Source organism: Panulirus ornatus, chromosome 7 (assembly GCF_036320965.1).
Source record: "Panulirus ornatus isolate Po-2019 chromosome 7, ASM3632096v1, whole genome shotgun sequence".
Classification (NCBI taxonomy): Eukaryota; Metazoa; Arthropoda; class Malacostraca; order Decapoda; family Palinuridae; genus Panulirus; species Panulirus ornatus.
The window spans coordinates 42,323,335-42,341,057 of record NC_092230.1 but is presented as its reverse complement, the minus strand read 5'-3'; the positions used below and the strand labels follow the sequence as shown (position 1 = coordinate 42,341,057).

General features: G+C 39.7%; 2 protein-coding genes across 11 annotated transcripts in view; one reads left to right on the top strand and one right to left on the bottom strand.

The window, feature by feature from the left end:
- The window catches only part of Mef2 (myocyte enhancer factor 2), a 1,047,678-nt gene extending 1,046,094 nt beyond the window's left edge, over positions 1 to 1,584 (bottom strand). The window contains exon 1 of the mRNA XM_071663621.1: positions 1,516 to 1,584. The gene's annotated coding sequence lies outside the window, so the exon portion shown is untranslated. The remainder of the gene's footprint in view (positions 1 to 1,515) is intronic.
- A 153-nt stretch (positions 1,585 to 1,737) lies between these two features.
- The window catches only part of Gs1l (pseudouridine 5'-phosphatase-like Gs1l), a 54,386-nt gene continuing 38,400 nt past the window's right edge, over positions 1,738 to 17,723 (top strand). For 2 of the 10 annotated variants that reach the window (XM_071663611.1, XM_071663604.1), the window contains exons 1-2: positions 10,150 to 10,308; positions 14,148 to 14,366. In XM_071663611.1, coding sequence (XP_071519712.1) covers positions 10,251 to 10,308; positions 14,148 to 14,366 — 277 coding nt within the window. In that variant the 5' untranslated portion in view covers positions 10,150 to 10,250. Of the gene's footprint in view, positions 2,042 to 10,127; positions 10,309 to 14,147; positions 14,367 to 17,723 lie in introns of those variants that run through there. The other 8 variants (XM_071663607.1, XM_071663603.1, XM_071663602.1 and 5 more) reach the window with 7 other exon arrangements.

Here is a 17,723-nt window from a genome sequence, read left to right as displayed (position 1 = left end):
TGAAAATTTCATTCCAGGACGAAGCTTTTCCCCCGTTGCTCTTGCACTCCCAGTATCCAAAATGTACATCTATGTTATTTCCATCCTAAAACCTTCGGCTGTCAACCCCACAAACCAATGGAGACCGTATTCCTAAATCTCTTGACCACCCACATAACTCCAGAAAATGTGATGAAAATACCTGGATTCACATCTACCGTCAAAGGAATATTCCAGGTATTCTAATTCTCAGAATCACAGTTATTATATGTAGAAAAAAAAAATGATTTATGCATTTTACACTCCCATTCTAGGAAACGCGACGTTATCTGTCCATTCACACATCATATGAATAGATTAAAACTTATCACAATGATAGTTACCAATTTTCAAGAAATACCTATACAAAATGTATCCTGTTAAAGGTTTCATTGCATATTAAAATAACACATCCAAAATGTATCCCGCTAAAGGTTTCATTGCACATTAAAATAACACATCTTAATCATCTGGAACGTGCTTAATCAATATCATTAATTTCAGCAGGTACACCAGTGAATAAGGTTATAAAAGTAATAGTATAAAATACTTTTGCACATAAACTGGCAAATATATACATAGAAGGTGACAATGCGCCCATGAGCTACTAGACATTTTAGTTAAGCTTTATTTGCGTGAATATTGTAGCATGTAACCGAGTACAAATATCGGGAAATATTACCACAATTCGTTTAGTGGAAAACTGTTAATTTCCGATTTAAGAGTAACTCTGCCTGGGTGACCCCAATTTTGCAACCTGTCACTGCAATTGTTGCTAAAGAACACAACTTACGCACTAATGACGCAGGCCCATACAATTCTATAATCATATATCAACTATAAAATCACGTTAATAATCCCTACTTCAAGACCACTTCAGGATAATTAAAAAAAAAAAAAAAAAGCGTAAATATTTTCCCATTTACCGTCAATCTTAAATAGTCACAATTACCTCGAATTTTCCCCTTTAGATTTAACACATGCCTAGTTTGAAAGCCACTAGAATATGGACTAAAAAAAACTCTTAAACAGTCATTAGACGTGTGCGGTGGCTGGCTGATTCCATGTGGCGACGGAGAGAGACACACACGGTGCCATCCTTGCCCCCACTCATGTTTCAGGAGGGCCAGGCCATGCCACGGCCATGGACACAGACGACACCTCCATCCCCTCCCATATCTCTCTCTCGCCTCTCCTCCCCGTCCCATCCATGACCCATACCCAAGACCGTTCAACATGTCCGGCATCCACAACCGGATCACTGCCAACGGCAGGGAACACACAAGTCATTCATATCGGCTCCTTTTCAGACCCTTAAAATCACATCGCATTTATCTCGGGAGCAAATCTCCAGACTTCCCGCCACAAATACACGCGTTGGCGACGGCCAACAGAGGCTGTGCTCGGGGGGGAGGGGAAAAAAATCAATGGTTTCCGGCAACGCAGAGGCGTGTACACCTCTCTGCCGTGGAAGTCACTCTCGAATTGCTCACTTACCGTAAATACGACGTCTATTTTTAGAACAGAGTTGAGGAGTCCCACCAACCATTCCCACAACAACAAGAACAGCTGGCCGGTGACGTAATGTATTCCTCCGCCAAGGTCTTCCCTCCCCTGCGAAGAGGTGCGGCTTTTCTGCCGCCCAAAGGGTTAAATCCAGGCCTGAGTTCAATGGGGAAAATAAATAAAGTTGATGACTTGTGAAGCCCATTTCGATTCTTGTATTCCAATTTGGGTAATATCAAACAAAAGCGGGGATTGGTAGTTGTTGGATATCTTTGTGGGCGGAGTTCTGGCCATGACGTCATGGGGCTATGGTGGCTAGCCAACAGGTGGTTGGTAGGGAGCGAGGCAAGGGCGGGACGCACTTCCCGCGGTAAATTTGGAGTCAGTGACAAACCCATGGATTAAAACAGCTTCCCATAATGGATTAGAGATTCTTGTGCAAGTCCCGACGCAGCCAAGATATCGGACACAAGAAGGAGAACCTCTGCCATGGTATCTTCTAATTTCTATAATGATGGTAACGTATATTTTTTTTTTTCTTTACGCCGATCACATTATTCACCTGTTCATACATGTTGTAGGCGGTGTACAACGGCGTCTAAAGGAACCCGACCAAGACTTCCCACTGACCTAGAGTCAAGTGCAATGATACGCGTATCATGAAGGCTATTTCTTTAATCCCATTAACAGTATTCTCTGGACAAATATTGGCATATGACAATCATGGGAGAAATATACACTCCCGCCACAGCGAGATCTTACGCCCTGATTTGGTTAGTACGTGAGATCTACCGTCCTGATTTTGTGAGTACGTGAATATAAGTCTTATCATTCATACTTTTTTCCCCAAGATGGTGGATCCGATGGCCAGTTTTCTAGACGCTGGCTGGCTGGCTAGAGACAACGGAAACTGTTGTAGCGTCAGGTGACAATGGACGTTCATTTTAAGACTCATATTTCATGCCCAAGCTTAATTTTTTTTACCCCCATATGTAAATCAAAAGTTAGGAACAGTCACGAAGGTACGACCCTTTGAACATTACGAGGACGACCATTGTACCCGTTGGTACGTACTGAGTCCGTACCGTTGCGACCTCTCACTCAAGAGCCGTACCGTCGCGTTCGAGAGCTGTACCGTCGCGTTCCAGAGCCGTACCGTCGCGTTCCAGAGCCGTACCGTCGCGCTCCAGAGCCGAACCGTCGCGTTCCAGAGCCGTACCGTCGCGTTCCAGAGCCGTACCGTCGCGTTCCAGAGCCGAACCGTCGCGTTCCAGAGCCGTACCGTCGCGTTCCAGAGCCGTACCGTCGTGCTCCAGAGCCGTACCTTCGATCTCAAGGGCATTATAGACGGGAGGCACGGCAAATCACCTTTCCAGCAGATATCTGGTGGGTTCTGTTATTGGTGTGGAGTTCAACCATTATCAGAAACATGTAGTCTTATTAACGTCGGCCTGGATCACATGGTACGGGAGGCTAGGGTGAGCATGTTGCACGTCCATTCCTCACGACCCTTGTCAACTCAAGGGGATGAGCAGGCGTGTCGGCTTCCCTGGGGGGGTAATAAATGAATTATAATAAACACGTGGATGACCAATGTATATAGTTTGAATAAATATATAATGTTTAAACTCCCATGATATATATATATTTTTATATTTTTATCAAACTATTCGCCATTTCCCGCATTAGCGAGGTAGCGTTAAGAACAGAGGACTGGGCCTTTTTCGGAATATCCTCACCTGGCCCCCTCTGTTCCTTCTTTTGGAAAATTAAAAAAAAAAAAACGAGAGGAGAGGATTTCCAGCCCCCCGCTCCCTCCCCTTTTAGTCGCCTTCTACGACACGCAGGGAATACGTGGGAAGTATTCTTAATCCCCTATCCCCAGGGATAATATATATATATATATATATATATATATATATATATATATATATATATATATATATATATATATATATATATATATATATATATATATATATATATATATATATATATATATATATACATGTGTACGTGTAGGAAGAGAGGAAAGTGATTGGTTCTCAGTGAATGTGGGTTTGCGGCAGGGGTGTGTGATGTCTCCATGGTTCTTTAATTTGTTTATGGATGGGGTGGTTAGGGAGGTAAATGCAAGAGTTTTGGATAGAGGGGCAAGTATGAAGTCTGTTGGGGATGAGAGAGCTTGGGAAGTGAGTCAGTTGTTGTTCGCTGATGATACAGCGCTGGTGGCTGATTCATGTGAGAAATTGCAGAAGCTGGTGACTGAGTTTGGTAAAGTGTGTGGAAGAAGAAAGTTAAGAGTAAATGTGAATAAGAGCAAGGTTATTAGGTACAGTAGGGTTGAGGGTCAAGTCAATTGGGAGGTGAGTTTGAATGGAGAAAAACTGGAGGAAGTGAAGTGTTTTAGATACCTGGGAGTGGATCTGGCAGCGGATGGAACCATGGAAGCGGAAGTGGATCATAGGGTGGGGGAGGGGGCGAAAATTCTGGGGGCCTTGAAGAATGTGTGGAGTCGAGAACATTATCTCGGAAAGCAAAAATGGGTATGTTTGAAGGAATAGTGGTTCCAACAATGTTGTATGGTTGCGAGGCGTGGGCTATGGATAGAGTTGTGCGCAGGAGGATGGATGTGCTGGAAATGAGATGTTTGAGGACAATGTGTGGTGTGAGGTGGTTTGATCGAGTGAGTAACGTAAGGGTAAGAGAGATGTGTGGAAATAAAAAGAGCGTGGTTGAGAGAGCAGAAGAGGGTGTTTTGAAGTGGTTTGGGCACATGGAGAGGATGAGTGAGGAAAGATTGACCAAGAGGATATATGTGTCGGAGGTGGAGGGAACAAGGAGAAGAGGGAGACCAAATTGGAGGTGGAAAGATGGAGTGAAAAAGATTTTGTGTGATCGGGGCCTGAACATGCAGGAGGGTGAAAGGAGGGCAAGGAATAGAGTGAATTGGAGCGATGTGGTATACCGGGGTTGACGTGCTGTCAGTGGATTGAATCAAGGCATGGAAAGCTGTGTAGGTATGTATATTTGCGTGTGTGGACGTATGTATATACATGTGTATGGGGGGGGTTGGGCCATTTCTTTCGTCTGTTTCCTTGCGCTACCTCGCAAACGCGGGAGACAGCGACAAAGTATAATAAAAAAAAAAATATATATATATATATATATATATATATATATATATATATATATATATATATAAACCTATTTTCATGGTTCGGTGATCAATAGAAAAACAAATGCTACCTTCATTTACATGGCAAGTTTTTCCGAGGCCAAGGACCAGTGTTGCCCTTGTGAGCCGCCAGCGTGCTCATCCTGCAGGTCCCACAGTACAGCACCAGGCCACACAACTCCTCTCATTTTCCTTTTTTTTTTTACCCATCTTCCTCGTCCTCATCACACTCTCAGGACTTTTCCTTCAATTATTCCCCCCCCCCCAAAAAAAAAAATCCTCCAATCATAGCTTCATCTCAATCACCTGAGCTTGATTTTTTATTTTTTCTTATTGAAAGTCGTCAAAAGACAGGCAAATGTACAGCTCAGCCTCCAACACAGTAAACAGACACAATCATGTATGGAGAACATTAGTGACCATTTATTATTATTATTTCCGTCAATTATCCCATCAATTATCAATCTTTAATCTTCTTGAATAATAATTCTCTCATATATAAACTTAATCGATCCACGTTTTCCAACGCCAATAACCTTTTCCTCAAAATATTAACCGCCAAAAGAACCTTGAATGTATTTTCTTAAGGTTATTAGCACATGAATATCGAATACAAGGTTGATTATAAATGACAATTGTAATTCGCCGAGACACTAGTGACTATTATCACTTAACATTATCATAATCCGTCGATAATATCAACAATTGTGAAATAAGAAAAATTCAAGGCTATTTACATTTCTCATATAAATAACATGTTTTTGAACAGTCCCATTTATTTCAACACTGCAGATTACATGCGTAGCTAGCGAGGTGTTATGTGAACTTACCATTATTCTTAACACCTGAAGAAGGCGTTTAAGATTTTCCTGATGGTGGATGTAGCACCAACCGTAATTCAGACATCATACAACACTCATACATCCTCCATCACCAGTCCATAGTCACACACACACACACACCAGCAGAGCTGTGACAGAAAACGGGCTCTCGTTGGCAGAGGTTCGTGCTAGGCATGGGCCTTGCAAGTTTCTCTACACACACTTACAACAGACCCAGGGGCCTGGCGAGTCTTCCTACACCCTTACATAATACCTGTAAGCTAAACGTAGCTTCATCATTATTACATTATAATTTTCTGAAGCTTTAGCATAAGTAAAGTCTGTAGAGTTCAGAATTTTTTGTCATGTTTCATACCGCTACAATCATACCTTAAAATTTTCTTTACGTTATCCACTAATCATTGTTGACGTATTTCAACCATGTTCAGTTTAATTATCTTAATATTCAGAAAAGATTCATATTCAATTTTTTTATTACTACACCCGTGTTTAGCTACCTTATCTGAGATGACCACATCATTCACACACACACACACACACACACACTATATATATATATATATATATATATATATATATATATATATATATATATATATATATATATATATATATTATATATATATATTATATATATATTATATATATATATATATATATATATATATATATATATATATATATATATATATATATGGATCATGATGAAGTGCCTGATGATTGGCGGAATGCATGTATAGTGCCAATGTACAAAGGCAAAGGAGATAAAGGTGAGTGTTCAAACTACAGAAGCATAAGTTTGTTGAGTATTCCTGGGAATTTATATGGGAGGGTATTGATAGAGAGGGCGAAGGCAAGTACAGAGGAAGAGCAATGTGGTTTCCGAAGTGGTAGAGGATGTGTGGATCAGGTGTTTGCTTTGAAGAATGTATGTGAGAAAGACTTAGAAAAACAAATGGAATAGTATGTAGCATTTATGGATCAGGAGAACTCATATGATATGGTTGAAATAGATGCTTTGTGGAAGATTTTAAGAGCACATTGGGTGGGAGGTAAGTTGCTAGAAGCAGTGAAAAATTTTTACCAAGAATGTAAGGCATGTGTATGAGTAGGAAGAGAGGAAAGTGATTGCTTTCCAGTGAATGTCGGTCTGCGGCAGGGGTGTGTGATGTTCCCATGGTTGTTTAGTTTGTTAATGGATGGGGTTGTTAGGGAGGAGAATGCACGAGTTTTGGAGAGAGGGGCGAGTATGCAGTCTGTTGTGGATGAGAAGGGCTGGAAAGTGAGTCAGTTGTTGTTCGCCGATGATATAGCTCTAGTGGCAGATTCGTGTGAGAAACTGCAGAAGCTGGTGACAGAGTTTGGAAAAGTGTGTGAAAGGAGAAAGTTGAGAGTAAATGTGAATAAGAGCAGGGTTTTTAGGTCCATTAGGGTTGAGTGACAAGTTAATTGAGATGTGAGTTTGAATGGAGAAAAATTGGAGGACAAGATAATTAGGATGTGAATTTGAATGGAGAGAATTTGAAGGAAGTGATGTGTTTTAGATATCTGGGAGTGGACTTAGCAGCGAATGGAACCATGGAAGCGGAAGTGAGTCACAGGGAGGGCGAGGGGGCGAAGGTTCTGGGAGCGATGAAGAATGTGTGGGAGAGAACATTATCTCGGAAAGCAAAAATGGGTATGTTTGAAGGAATAGTAGTTCCAACAATGTTATAGGATTGTGAGGCATGGGTTATAGATAGGGTTGTGCGGAGTAGGGTGGATGTGTTGGAAATGAGAGATTTGAGGACAATATGTGGTGTGATGTGGTTTGATCGAGTAAGTAATGTAAGGGTAACAGAGATGTGAAAATAAAAAGAGTATGGTCGAGAGAGCAGAAGAGGGTGTGTTGAAATGGTTTGGACGCATGGAGAAATTGAGTGAGGAAAGATTGACAAAGAGGATACATGTGTCAGAGGTGGAGGGAACAAGGATTAGCGGGAGACCAAATTGGAGTTGGAAGAATGGAGTGAAAAAGATTTTGAGCGATCAGGGCCTGAACATACAGGAGGGTGAGAAGCGTGCAAGAAATATAGTGAATTGGAACGATGTGGTATACTGGGGTCGACGTGTTGTCAATGGACTGGACCAGGGCATGTGAAAAGTCTTGGGTAAACCATGGAAAGGTCTGTGGGGCCTGGATGTGGATAGGAAGCTGTGGTTTCGGTGCATTACACATGACAGCTGGAGACATTATGATCTATATGCACATATTTCCCTTTTCTTCACTGAAATAACTAACCTTTTTAATTTCATCCCCCATAGTAACAAAAATATTCTTACCTCTTGTTTTGTTCCCTTCATCTATGTTCTGATCATGATTACTTAATTACATACGTTTTCTCAATATATTTTAGTACTTGGTGTTCCAATAACAACCCTCCCTTTATCCACTTGACCATTACACTAGGCCTGACTGGAAATGATCTATTTTTGGTTTCTCTGGGCAAAGCATTTCCAGGCCGTGTGTCCCCACCTACAACTAATATAACATTGCACTAGAAATTCAATGCATACAGCAGCTCCCTTGTATCCCAAGCCTCTCACAAAAAAAAAAATATTCTGGCACTGAACCTTCACGTAATTAACTGCAGCTTGGGTACTAGTTCACCATTATATTTGATGACCCTTCCTTTAGCCTTAACAAATCTGTCATCAACCAACACATCTTTAAGATCAAGGAAGACAGGATAATAAAAAAGAATTATCCCGGTATATATATACTACATTCTCAAAACCCACCGTATTTAAACATCGAGTCGTTTCCTTATCCTTTCCAGCAACATACGGGATATATTTGCTTTTTGTAACATGTACTTCAAACTCTTGACGTTTAATTACAAAGTCTAACAGTCCATTTTGCCTTACCATGAAAGTCCATACAGTTGTGGTAGAGACGAAGCACCATTACCTTCCTAAGTCGTTCGACCATCTTGCCTACCTTGATTTCTAATCGTGCCGTCTTTCCTCCTCTGCCTAAAATTCATTCCTCTTCCTTCTTGTCACTCCTGGTATCTTCATCCACCACTTCTTTCACTCTTTCTCACCGCCTCCTCTTCATTTCTTTCTCGTTGAGCACCTCTTGAACGACATCGGCTTCCGACTCACTCGCTGCTCGTTAACTGCAGGTCCTCGTCCGCGCAGTGTGGCGGCAGCTCCTTCCTCCTCCTTCTCCCCAACCACTGGTCTGCCGTGCTTCTGCTCACCACCTCTTGATCCAATAATGGTAGATGGCGAGCACTGTGAACACCACCTGTCCCCACCAGTGCTCGGCCCGAGCAGCTGTGAGCACCTTCACACTCACTCGTGGCTGAGGCGGTATCTAGGCTTGAGGGAACACCTCAAAACAAACCCTCCCCCCAAAATTAAGCATCTCGTAACAACCCGACCCTCCAAGTCAACAAGCAATTGAAAATACAACTTTATCTCTTATTTCAACCCGAATGTTAAGGCTCGGATGTTATTATGCATGATATTGTTTTCCTTATTGTGTATTGTGCTTAATGGTATCTTCAAGTTGAAAACCGTAGGTAGGGTAAAAATGTTGACGTGGTTTTAGGAAACTGGTGATGGTCTTCAACTACTTTCCGAAAATGAGGGTATGAATCTAAAATGTTTAATTTCGATGGATAAATAACACTTTGTAATATTTTTTTTTTTCGAAAGTGCTGACTTTAATCCGATTACCTAATTCTGTTTAGTGCTACACGCTTAGAGATAAAAAAAAAGACAAAATATATTCGAAAAATAATGACGGATGAGGGTTTGAATAATCATTTATGGATAGTAAACCTGATTTTAGATAGATGTAAAGGATTAGAAGCAGGACAAGTCAATATGTTTATAAATGTATATCTAAATTTGACAAAGAATGTCTATAAAGTTCTCATAATATGCTTGTGTAGTATATTCTCAAAAGTCATAATAGTTCCTTATAGTTAGATCTGAAAATGATCGGATTGAATTGATTTATGCTTTTATGTGCACCCCATACTCATGCTGTGAGTGGTAGCGCAAAAGGATTACAGAGGAAATAATAATTCAATAGATTGTTAAGAAATCGATGCATTACACAAGCGGAGTATAAACTGTTATCTAACATAAATATTTCAATCAGTTATTCTCGAAGATATCGCCGAGAGAAACTTTTGCCATAATAATGCAAACTACCTCAGATATTTTAGATTACTGTAACAAAAACAGAGGAGGCCTATATGTCTCCTTTTATCAAGGAGGACAATTACAGACACTTGAATGAAAAACGTAAGTAGGGGAACATATAATTACCTAGTGTAGTGAAAATTTAGTGAACAATACTAACCCCCCCCCCCCAACCACGACAAAAACGTGGAACATATGATTGCCTAATGTACTGAAAAAAAAAAAAGAATTTAGTGAACAGTACTATGCCGACCAGTATAGAATCCTACTCGCATGAGATAGAAAATAAAAGCAACATGAAATACGTGATTACCTTATGTAGGGAATAGAAGTAAGCCTACCATCTCGAGTGGTCGCTGACCATAATGATGGTTGGCGAGTAGTGTTCGCTGGCATGACAACAACCACCCATCTCCAGACGGACCCACAAGCCAGGCAGCAGCAGGCCGTGTAACACAGGATAAGAGAACCGAAGGTTGTACCAAGTTGTGATCTCCCGTGTCGTGATGAGTTCGTGTAAGCCCGTAACACACGTCATTTTTGACATGGACGGTCTCTTATTAGGTATGGAAGTATTCTGTATCTTGAATATGCGACAGGTTATTTGATGTTTCGTGTAACGTGGTTGTTCTCGGTGATGATAGAATCACTCACATTGCTTAGAAATTTCTTCGTGAAGGTGAACCATTGTTTCAAAAAGTATATGTTTAAAATTAGTATTAGTTAATCATATGTTTTTTTATATTTTGATATAAAATTTTGAATAAATTGTCATCGAATTTAACATCTACACTTTGAAAATACACCTTTGTGTTGTGGATGGGTTACCTTTTCTCTTCAAAGTAATCATTTGAAAGCTGATTGAAATAGTAAAGTACCTGTTAAGTAGCTTATGATAGGGTCATTTTTAATCTTTAATGTGAAATAGTACAGTACCTGTTAAGTAACTCATAATAGCATCATTTTTAATTTTAATGCTGTGACCATGATAAGGTCCCTGAGAATTTCTCATTCTAGGATGTACTGACAAGGTTGAAGTCTTTACAGGTTATGTTGATTTTTAGAAGTGTTCTGCCTATTTTTATCCCAAATTTTTTCTTGATCATCATATCTCGCTCTGCCATCACATCCATAATATTAGGATATGCATTTCTTCTAAATCCATGTTATTTCTCTGGTGCTCCTAAACTGGAGTTTTACATCCTATTCTATTTTACTCTAAGTTGATGTGAGTAGGGGCTGTGGAGGTCAGGAAAAAACAGTTGGTAAAACACTGGTAGAAGTCAATAGAACATGAAAACCTGACTGAACTTCTCATAGCAACAGAAATTTAGTTAAGACATATATAAGATAGTCTTGTTATAATAGTTTTCCTTTCTTGTAGACACAAAAGAATTCTTCTGACATTATTATTTTCGTGTGATTGAATTCATTTTTACGTAATGTTTGTTGAAAGTAGTTAAAATAGCTCTAAAATCTGACAATAAATGAAAACCTCACCAAATTTTCCTGAGAAGACCAGATTTGTCTTGAATTTCAGATTATTCTCAAACATACCAGTGTTATTTTCATCAGTTGCTTGAATGCACATGATTAGATATGTGCAGTGAGTCCAAAGGAATTGTGTCTACAAGAATGCAGACACTGCCAAGCACCTTCTCGTGAGAGTAGATCATAAGTCAAGTATTTTTGAAAAATAATGGAATATGAGACAAATACATCAACTGTTAGGGAAGTTATGTCATCTTTTCATAGGTTTTTGTTAATCTATACAAGTGATTCAACTAATTTTGCGTAACCCAGCTCCACTTCTTCCCAAATCTTCAAAGCCATTCCAATTGTTTAATTGTTTGATTTTGTTGGATGAGAATAAAATGATCCCAGTGGCACTTCCCTGGTCTTATTCTGTTATGCATGTGATGCAGTTGTTCCATAAGAAAGTCCACATGGTTCTTCTTCTGTTAAGGTTGCAGGACTAAACTGGAATACTAGCATGGAGAGTAAAAAAGGTGATGAACTTAGATGTGTTACACCGCTAATTCATTTTGTTGGGCTGAAACTCTCTATTTAACTTGCAGTTCATTTTTAAAAGGTATTTATTCACTATCTTTGTGCCATCTTCGTTAAATTTTTTTCAAACAACTTCACAAGCTAATTCATTAATGCTAAGGATGAGAACTTTGTGATGAGGGAGTGACCACATCCAGTAAGTGCACTGTCCCTCCCACCATCTGCAAACATAAGTTTTTTAAAGATGTTGTAAAAGGAGAAGATGTTGTAAAAGGAGGGGTTGAATATAGTGAATTTTAGGTAAAGTATCAATTCAATTCCACTGCTTTATTTCTATGGGGAAGTGGATGAAACTGAAATCAGTACAATGCATATACTGTACCCAGCAAAAATGTTTCAGACTTGTGCTACATTGGAGCAGTTTAAAGTGGGAAGGGTTATAAAGATCAGGGAAAATGTGGGCTTAGATAACATGAAAGCAGGTGAAACTTCTATAAATCAACAGGACCCATGAAAACCTCTCCTTACTTTCCTTAGCAGTTACAGTTTATAGTAGAAATATGCCACCAGTGTTAGTACCTACTTTTGGTGAACACTCAGAGTGACTGCTTACTTGGAGACTGAACAGCAGTGGAATCAGCTGCCTAGTATGTTGCTTGTTTATTTTTTTTCATACTATTTGCCATTTCCCTGCATAAGCGAGGTAGCGTTAAGAACAGGGGACTGAGTCTTTGAGGGAAATCCTCCCTTGGCCCTCTTCTCGGTTCCTTCTTCTGGAAAATTAAAAATGAGAGGGGAGGATTTCCAGCCCCCCGCTCCCTCCCTTTTAGTAGCCTGCTACAACATGCAGGGTATACGTGGGAAGTATTCTTTCTTCCCTATCCCCAGGGATATATATATATATATGTTTATGTATATTTTTTTTTTTCCAGTTGTCAAGATACTCTGTCATGAATGTGTTCAGTATATTTTAATTTGACACTGAAAATTAAGGTATATATCAGTTGCTAGGGGAAGTTAGGTGAGGTTTCCATAGATTCTGTTGATTTGTATTTTTCACTAACGCTAAGTTGACCCCATGATATTATGGATAAAAGTTTGTAATTATCCCCACTGTTACTATTTAGTATCCAAGGTAAAAAAAAATTCTCAAGGTCATGCAGCACTCACCAGAATCACTTTTACTAAGATTAAGGAATATGTTAATGCCACTTTTGTGCAGTGTTGCAGACAAATAGGGTGGTGTGACTAGATTGATACTTTACTTGATATTGCACTGGTATAGCACCCATATCTAATCTTTCTAGTTCATCCCAGAGAATCTTAGGATAGGTTAGGTTGGAGTTGATATGGTATAGACTAGATTTCTAAATTTTTTAGTTGTTTAAGTAGTTATATGGCTACAACAGCATTCAAAAACTCTTGAGTTCTGTAAAGGATAAGAAAAAAAATTTGAATGTTAGCATTCACATACTTCCACACAGAGAATTTAAAGTGCACTGACTTTGGGGATATAGCACACTGAGGCCCACAATTTCTGCTGTTAATCACAATGAAATTGATATATAAATATATCACACCAAGACTTCTGATTCTGACATAAGGACACTGGATGATGAAATTTACTTTTCTTTTAATTGCCGAACAGTGATCCTGCAAGGTGAGACAAGTGATTAAGTGAAATAGTTCAAAGTACATATTTTCATGTCTGATTGGAACAAGGTGAAAGGGATCTCCAAAATTCGAGCACAGCATATACAATGCAACCAAAATTCAAACATAGTATAAGCCTGATTTTATGGTTATTTTCCATTTACAGAATGTCAGAATCACATCCAAAATGCATGCAGGATACAAATTCTTTAACTGAATTATCAAAAAATGTGTAAATCCATTAAAGAACTTTAAAAGAATGCTACTATTAGCATGCAAGAGACAGTAGTGCAACAAAGCAAAGTTAACAAGAGTGTCATTGTGAGCTGACTTGCATTAGGGAGTCTTCTTTTTCTGTGAAAATTCAGTATCTTAACTTTCTTCCCTCTCACAAACTTCTCTGTTACTTTGTAATTGCAATAACATGTCTCTTATAGGAGTACAACAGTTGATAACTCGGATAACAAGATGGCACATAGAAAGAAAAGTTTTGCAAAAAAGAAATTTTCTGTGGAGTTACGAGAAAACAACCATGATTAGAACAAAAATCTTAGTACTAGGTATAGGATATTACTCTTGTATAACATGACATTCCATGGCTATTTACAATGAAAAGTTTTACAACCTGTTTTTCATCTCATTTTCAGCAAAATTGATTTAAGGAATTAATATACATCCCTTTATTTTATGTTAAGCATTTCTTTTCTTCATCCATCTTTGTTGAATGTGATAAACCCTAGACACAGAGTCGCTGTGTGCTGCTGCCAATGAAAGTGTGATTCAACCATATGGAAAAGTTTTTACATGGGAGTTAAATGTAGCACAGATGGGACAGAAGGCAGAAAGTTGTGCCCAGATGATTATTAATCATCTTCAGATTCCATTGTCTGTGGAAGACTATGTCTCACAGGTGTCAGAGGTCCACAAGAAGATCATGCCAACAGCCCAACTAATGCCAGGTACCTGATGTTGGAATTAAATTGATTTACTTTCCAGGGATATTTCACATGGAAGAGCTATGCTTCCTAGCCGCATAATGGTTTCCTGATTTGATATCATTACTGTATGCATGCAGTGTTCTTTTTGATAAATAAGAATATCTTTTTGAAACATCCCACTTTGATTGAATTTGAAGTCTTCTTAATAATTTTGGATATCAAACAAAGTTTTCCAAGTTATATTTCTGTTACTCATAACTGATTTGGGTACCATGTATAGCAGATTCCTAAAAGTTTGTGAGGTAAAGTTCTTAATCATGTCAGGTATATTCAGTTTACAAATCTTATGCATTAATAACCTATGAAAAAATTAGTTAGGTTCTTAGGACTTCGACAGACATCTCTGCTACACCAAAGATGGAAATTTTTCAGGTACAGATATATCAAATAAATAGTCATAAATATTTTGAAATCGAATAAATAGTCATAAATATTTTGAAAGACCCATAACTTTCATCATCCTGCAAAAGTTTGCAAATACCCAAGAAAAATTTATAACAACCAACAAGTAGTTACCTTCATATCCTAAGGAAGAGTTCTTGATGGTTGAGCTGGTGCATGAGCTTGTACTGCTTCTTGAAGTATTTTCTGATCTAGATTGATGCATTTTCTATTAGTAGATTCCTATGCACAGGGCTGAGGTGGTACATTAATCCTATTGCCACAAGTGAAATAAAGTCAGTTGAACTTCGCTCACACAAGAAAAGTTTATAAGTATAAAAAAAGAGAAAACTTTTATTACCAGAAACTGTTTAAACTGAGTTTTCTCAATGGCAAACAGGGGTTTTTTCTGTATTGCAATAATTGACAACCTTCTCCTGGTCTTTAAATGCTGTCCTGACATCCTTGAGTGGTGCCATTTAGGAACAACTCCAAGAAACAAATGTAAAAATAATGTCAACCAGCTTCCTTACACTGTCTACCCCCAAACTTGTTAGGGAGATGAATGCAAGAGTTTTGGAAAGAGGGGTAAGTATGCAGTCTGTTGTGGATGAGAGAGCTTGGGAAGTGAGTCAGTTGATGTTCACTGATGATACAGCGCTGGTGGCTGATTCATGTGAGAAACTGCAGAAGCTGGTGAATGAGTTTGGTAAAGTGTTTGAAAGAAGAAAGCTGAGAGTAAATGTGAATAAGAGCAAGGTTATTAGGTACGGTAGGGTTGAGGGTCAAGTCAATTGGGAGGTAAGTTTGAATGGAGAAAAACTGGAGGAAGTGAAATGTTTTAGATATCTTGGAGTGGATTTGGCAGCCAGTGGAACCATGGAAGCAGAAGTGAATCATAGGATGGGGGAGGGGGCGAAAATTCTGGGAGCCTTGAAGAATGTGTGGAAGTCGAGAACATTATCTCGGAAAGCAAAAATGGGTATGTTTGAAGAAATGGTGATTCCAACAATGTTATATGGTTGCAAGGCATGGGCTATGGATAGAGTTGTGCGGAGGAGGGTGGATGTCCTGGAAATGAGATGTTTGAGGACAATGTGTGGTGTGAGGTAGTTTAATCGAGTAAGTAATGAAAGGGTAAGAGAGATGTGTGGTAATAAAATGAGTGTGGTTGAGAGCAGAAGAGGGTGTTTTGAAATGGTTTGGTCACATGGAGAGAATGAGTGAGGAAAGATTGATCAAGAGGATATATGTGTCAGAGGTGGAGGGAACGAGGAGAAGTGGGATACCAAATTGGAGGTGGAAAGATGGAGTGAAAAAGATTTTTAGTGATCGGGGCCTGAACATGCAGGAGGATGAAAGGCGTGCAAGGAATAGAGTGAATTGGAACGATGTGGTGTACCGGGGTCGACGTGCTGTCAATGGATTGAACCAGGGCATGTAAAGCGTCTGGGGTAAACCATGGAAAGTTCTGTGGGGCCTGGATGTGGAAAGGGAGCTGTGGTTTCGGTGCATTATTACATGACAACTAGAGACTGAGTGTGAACGAATGTGGCCTTTGTTGTCTTTTCCTTGTGCTACCTCGCACACATGAGGGGGGAGGGGGTTGTTATGTCATGTGTGGCGAGGTGGCGATGGGAATGAATAAAGGTAGACAGTATGAATTATTTTTTTTTTTTTTTTTTTTATACTTTGTCGCTGTCTCCCGCGTTTGCGAGGTAGCGCAAGGAAACAGACGAAAGAAATGGCCCAACCCCCCCCCCCATACACATGTATATACATACGTCCACACACGCAAATATACATACCTACACAGCTTTCCATGGTTTACCCCAGACACTTCACATGCCTTGATTCAATCCACTGACAGCACGTCAACCCCGGTATACCACATCGCTCCAATTCACTCTATTCCTTGCCCTCCTTTCACCCTCCTGCATGTTCAGGCCCCGATCACAAAATCTTTTTCACTCCATCTTTCCACCTCCAATTTGGTCTCCCTCTTCTCCTCGTTCCCTCCACCTCCGACACATATATCCTCTTGGTCAATCTTTCCTCACTCATTCTCGCCATGTGCCCAAACCACTTCAAAACACCCTCTTCTGCTCTCTCAACCACGCTCTTTTTATTTCCACACATCTCTCTTACCCTTACGTTACTCACTCGATCAAACCACCTCACACCACACATTGTCCTCAAACATCTCATTTCCAGCACATCCATCCTCCTGTGCACAACTCTATCCATAGCCCACGCCTCGCAACCATACAACATTGTTGGAACCACTATTCCTTCAAACATACCCATTTTTGCTTTCCGAGATAATGTTCTCGACTTCCACACATTCTTCAAGGCCCCCAGAATTTTCGCCCCCTCCCCCACCCTTTGATCCACTTCCGCTTCCATGGTTCCATCCGCTGCCAGATCCACTCCCAGATATCTAAAACACTTCACATGTGTATATATGTATATGTCTGTGTGTGTATATATATATATGTATACGTTGTGATGTATAGGTATGTATATTTGCGTGTGTGGATGTGTATGTATATACATGTGTATGTGGGTGGGTTGGGCCATTCTTTCGTCTGTTTCCTTACACTACCTCGCTAATGCAGGAGACAGCGACAAAGCAAAATAAATAAATAAATAAATGATTTTATTATTTACAATATAGGTAAGGTGGAAATAAAAAGAGCGTGGTTGAGAGAGCAGAAGAGGGTGTTTTGAAATGGTTTGGTCACATGGAGAGAATGAGTGAGGAAAGATTGACCAAGAGGATATATGTGTCGGAGGTGGAGGGAACGAGGAGAAGAGGGAGACCAAATTGGAGGTGGAAAGACGGAGTGAAAAAGATTTTGTGTGATCGGGGCCTGAACATGCAGGAGGGTGAAAGGAGGGCAAGGAATAGAGTGAATTGGAGCGATGTGGTATACC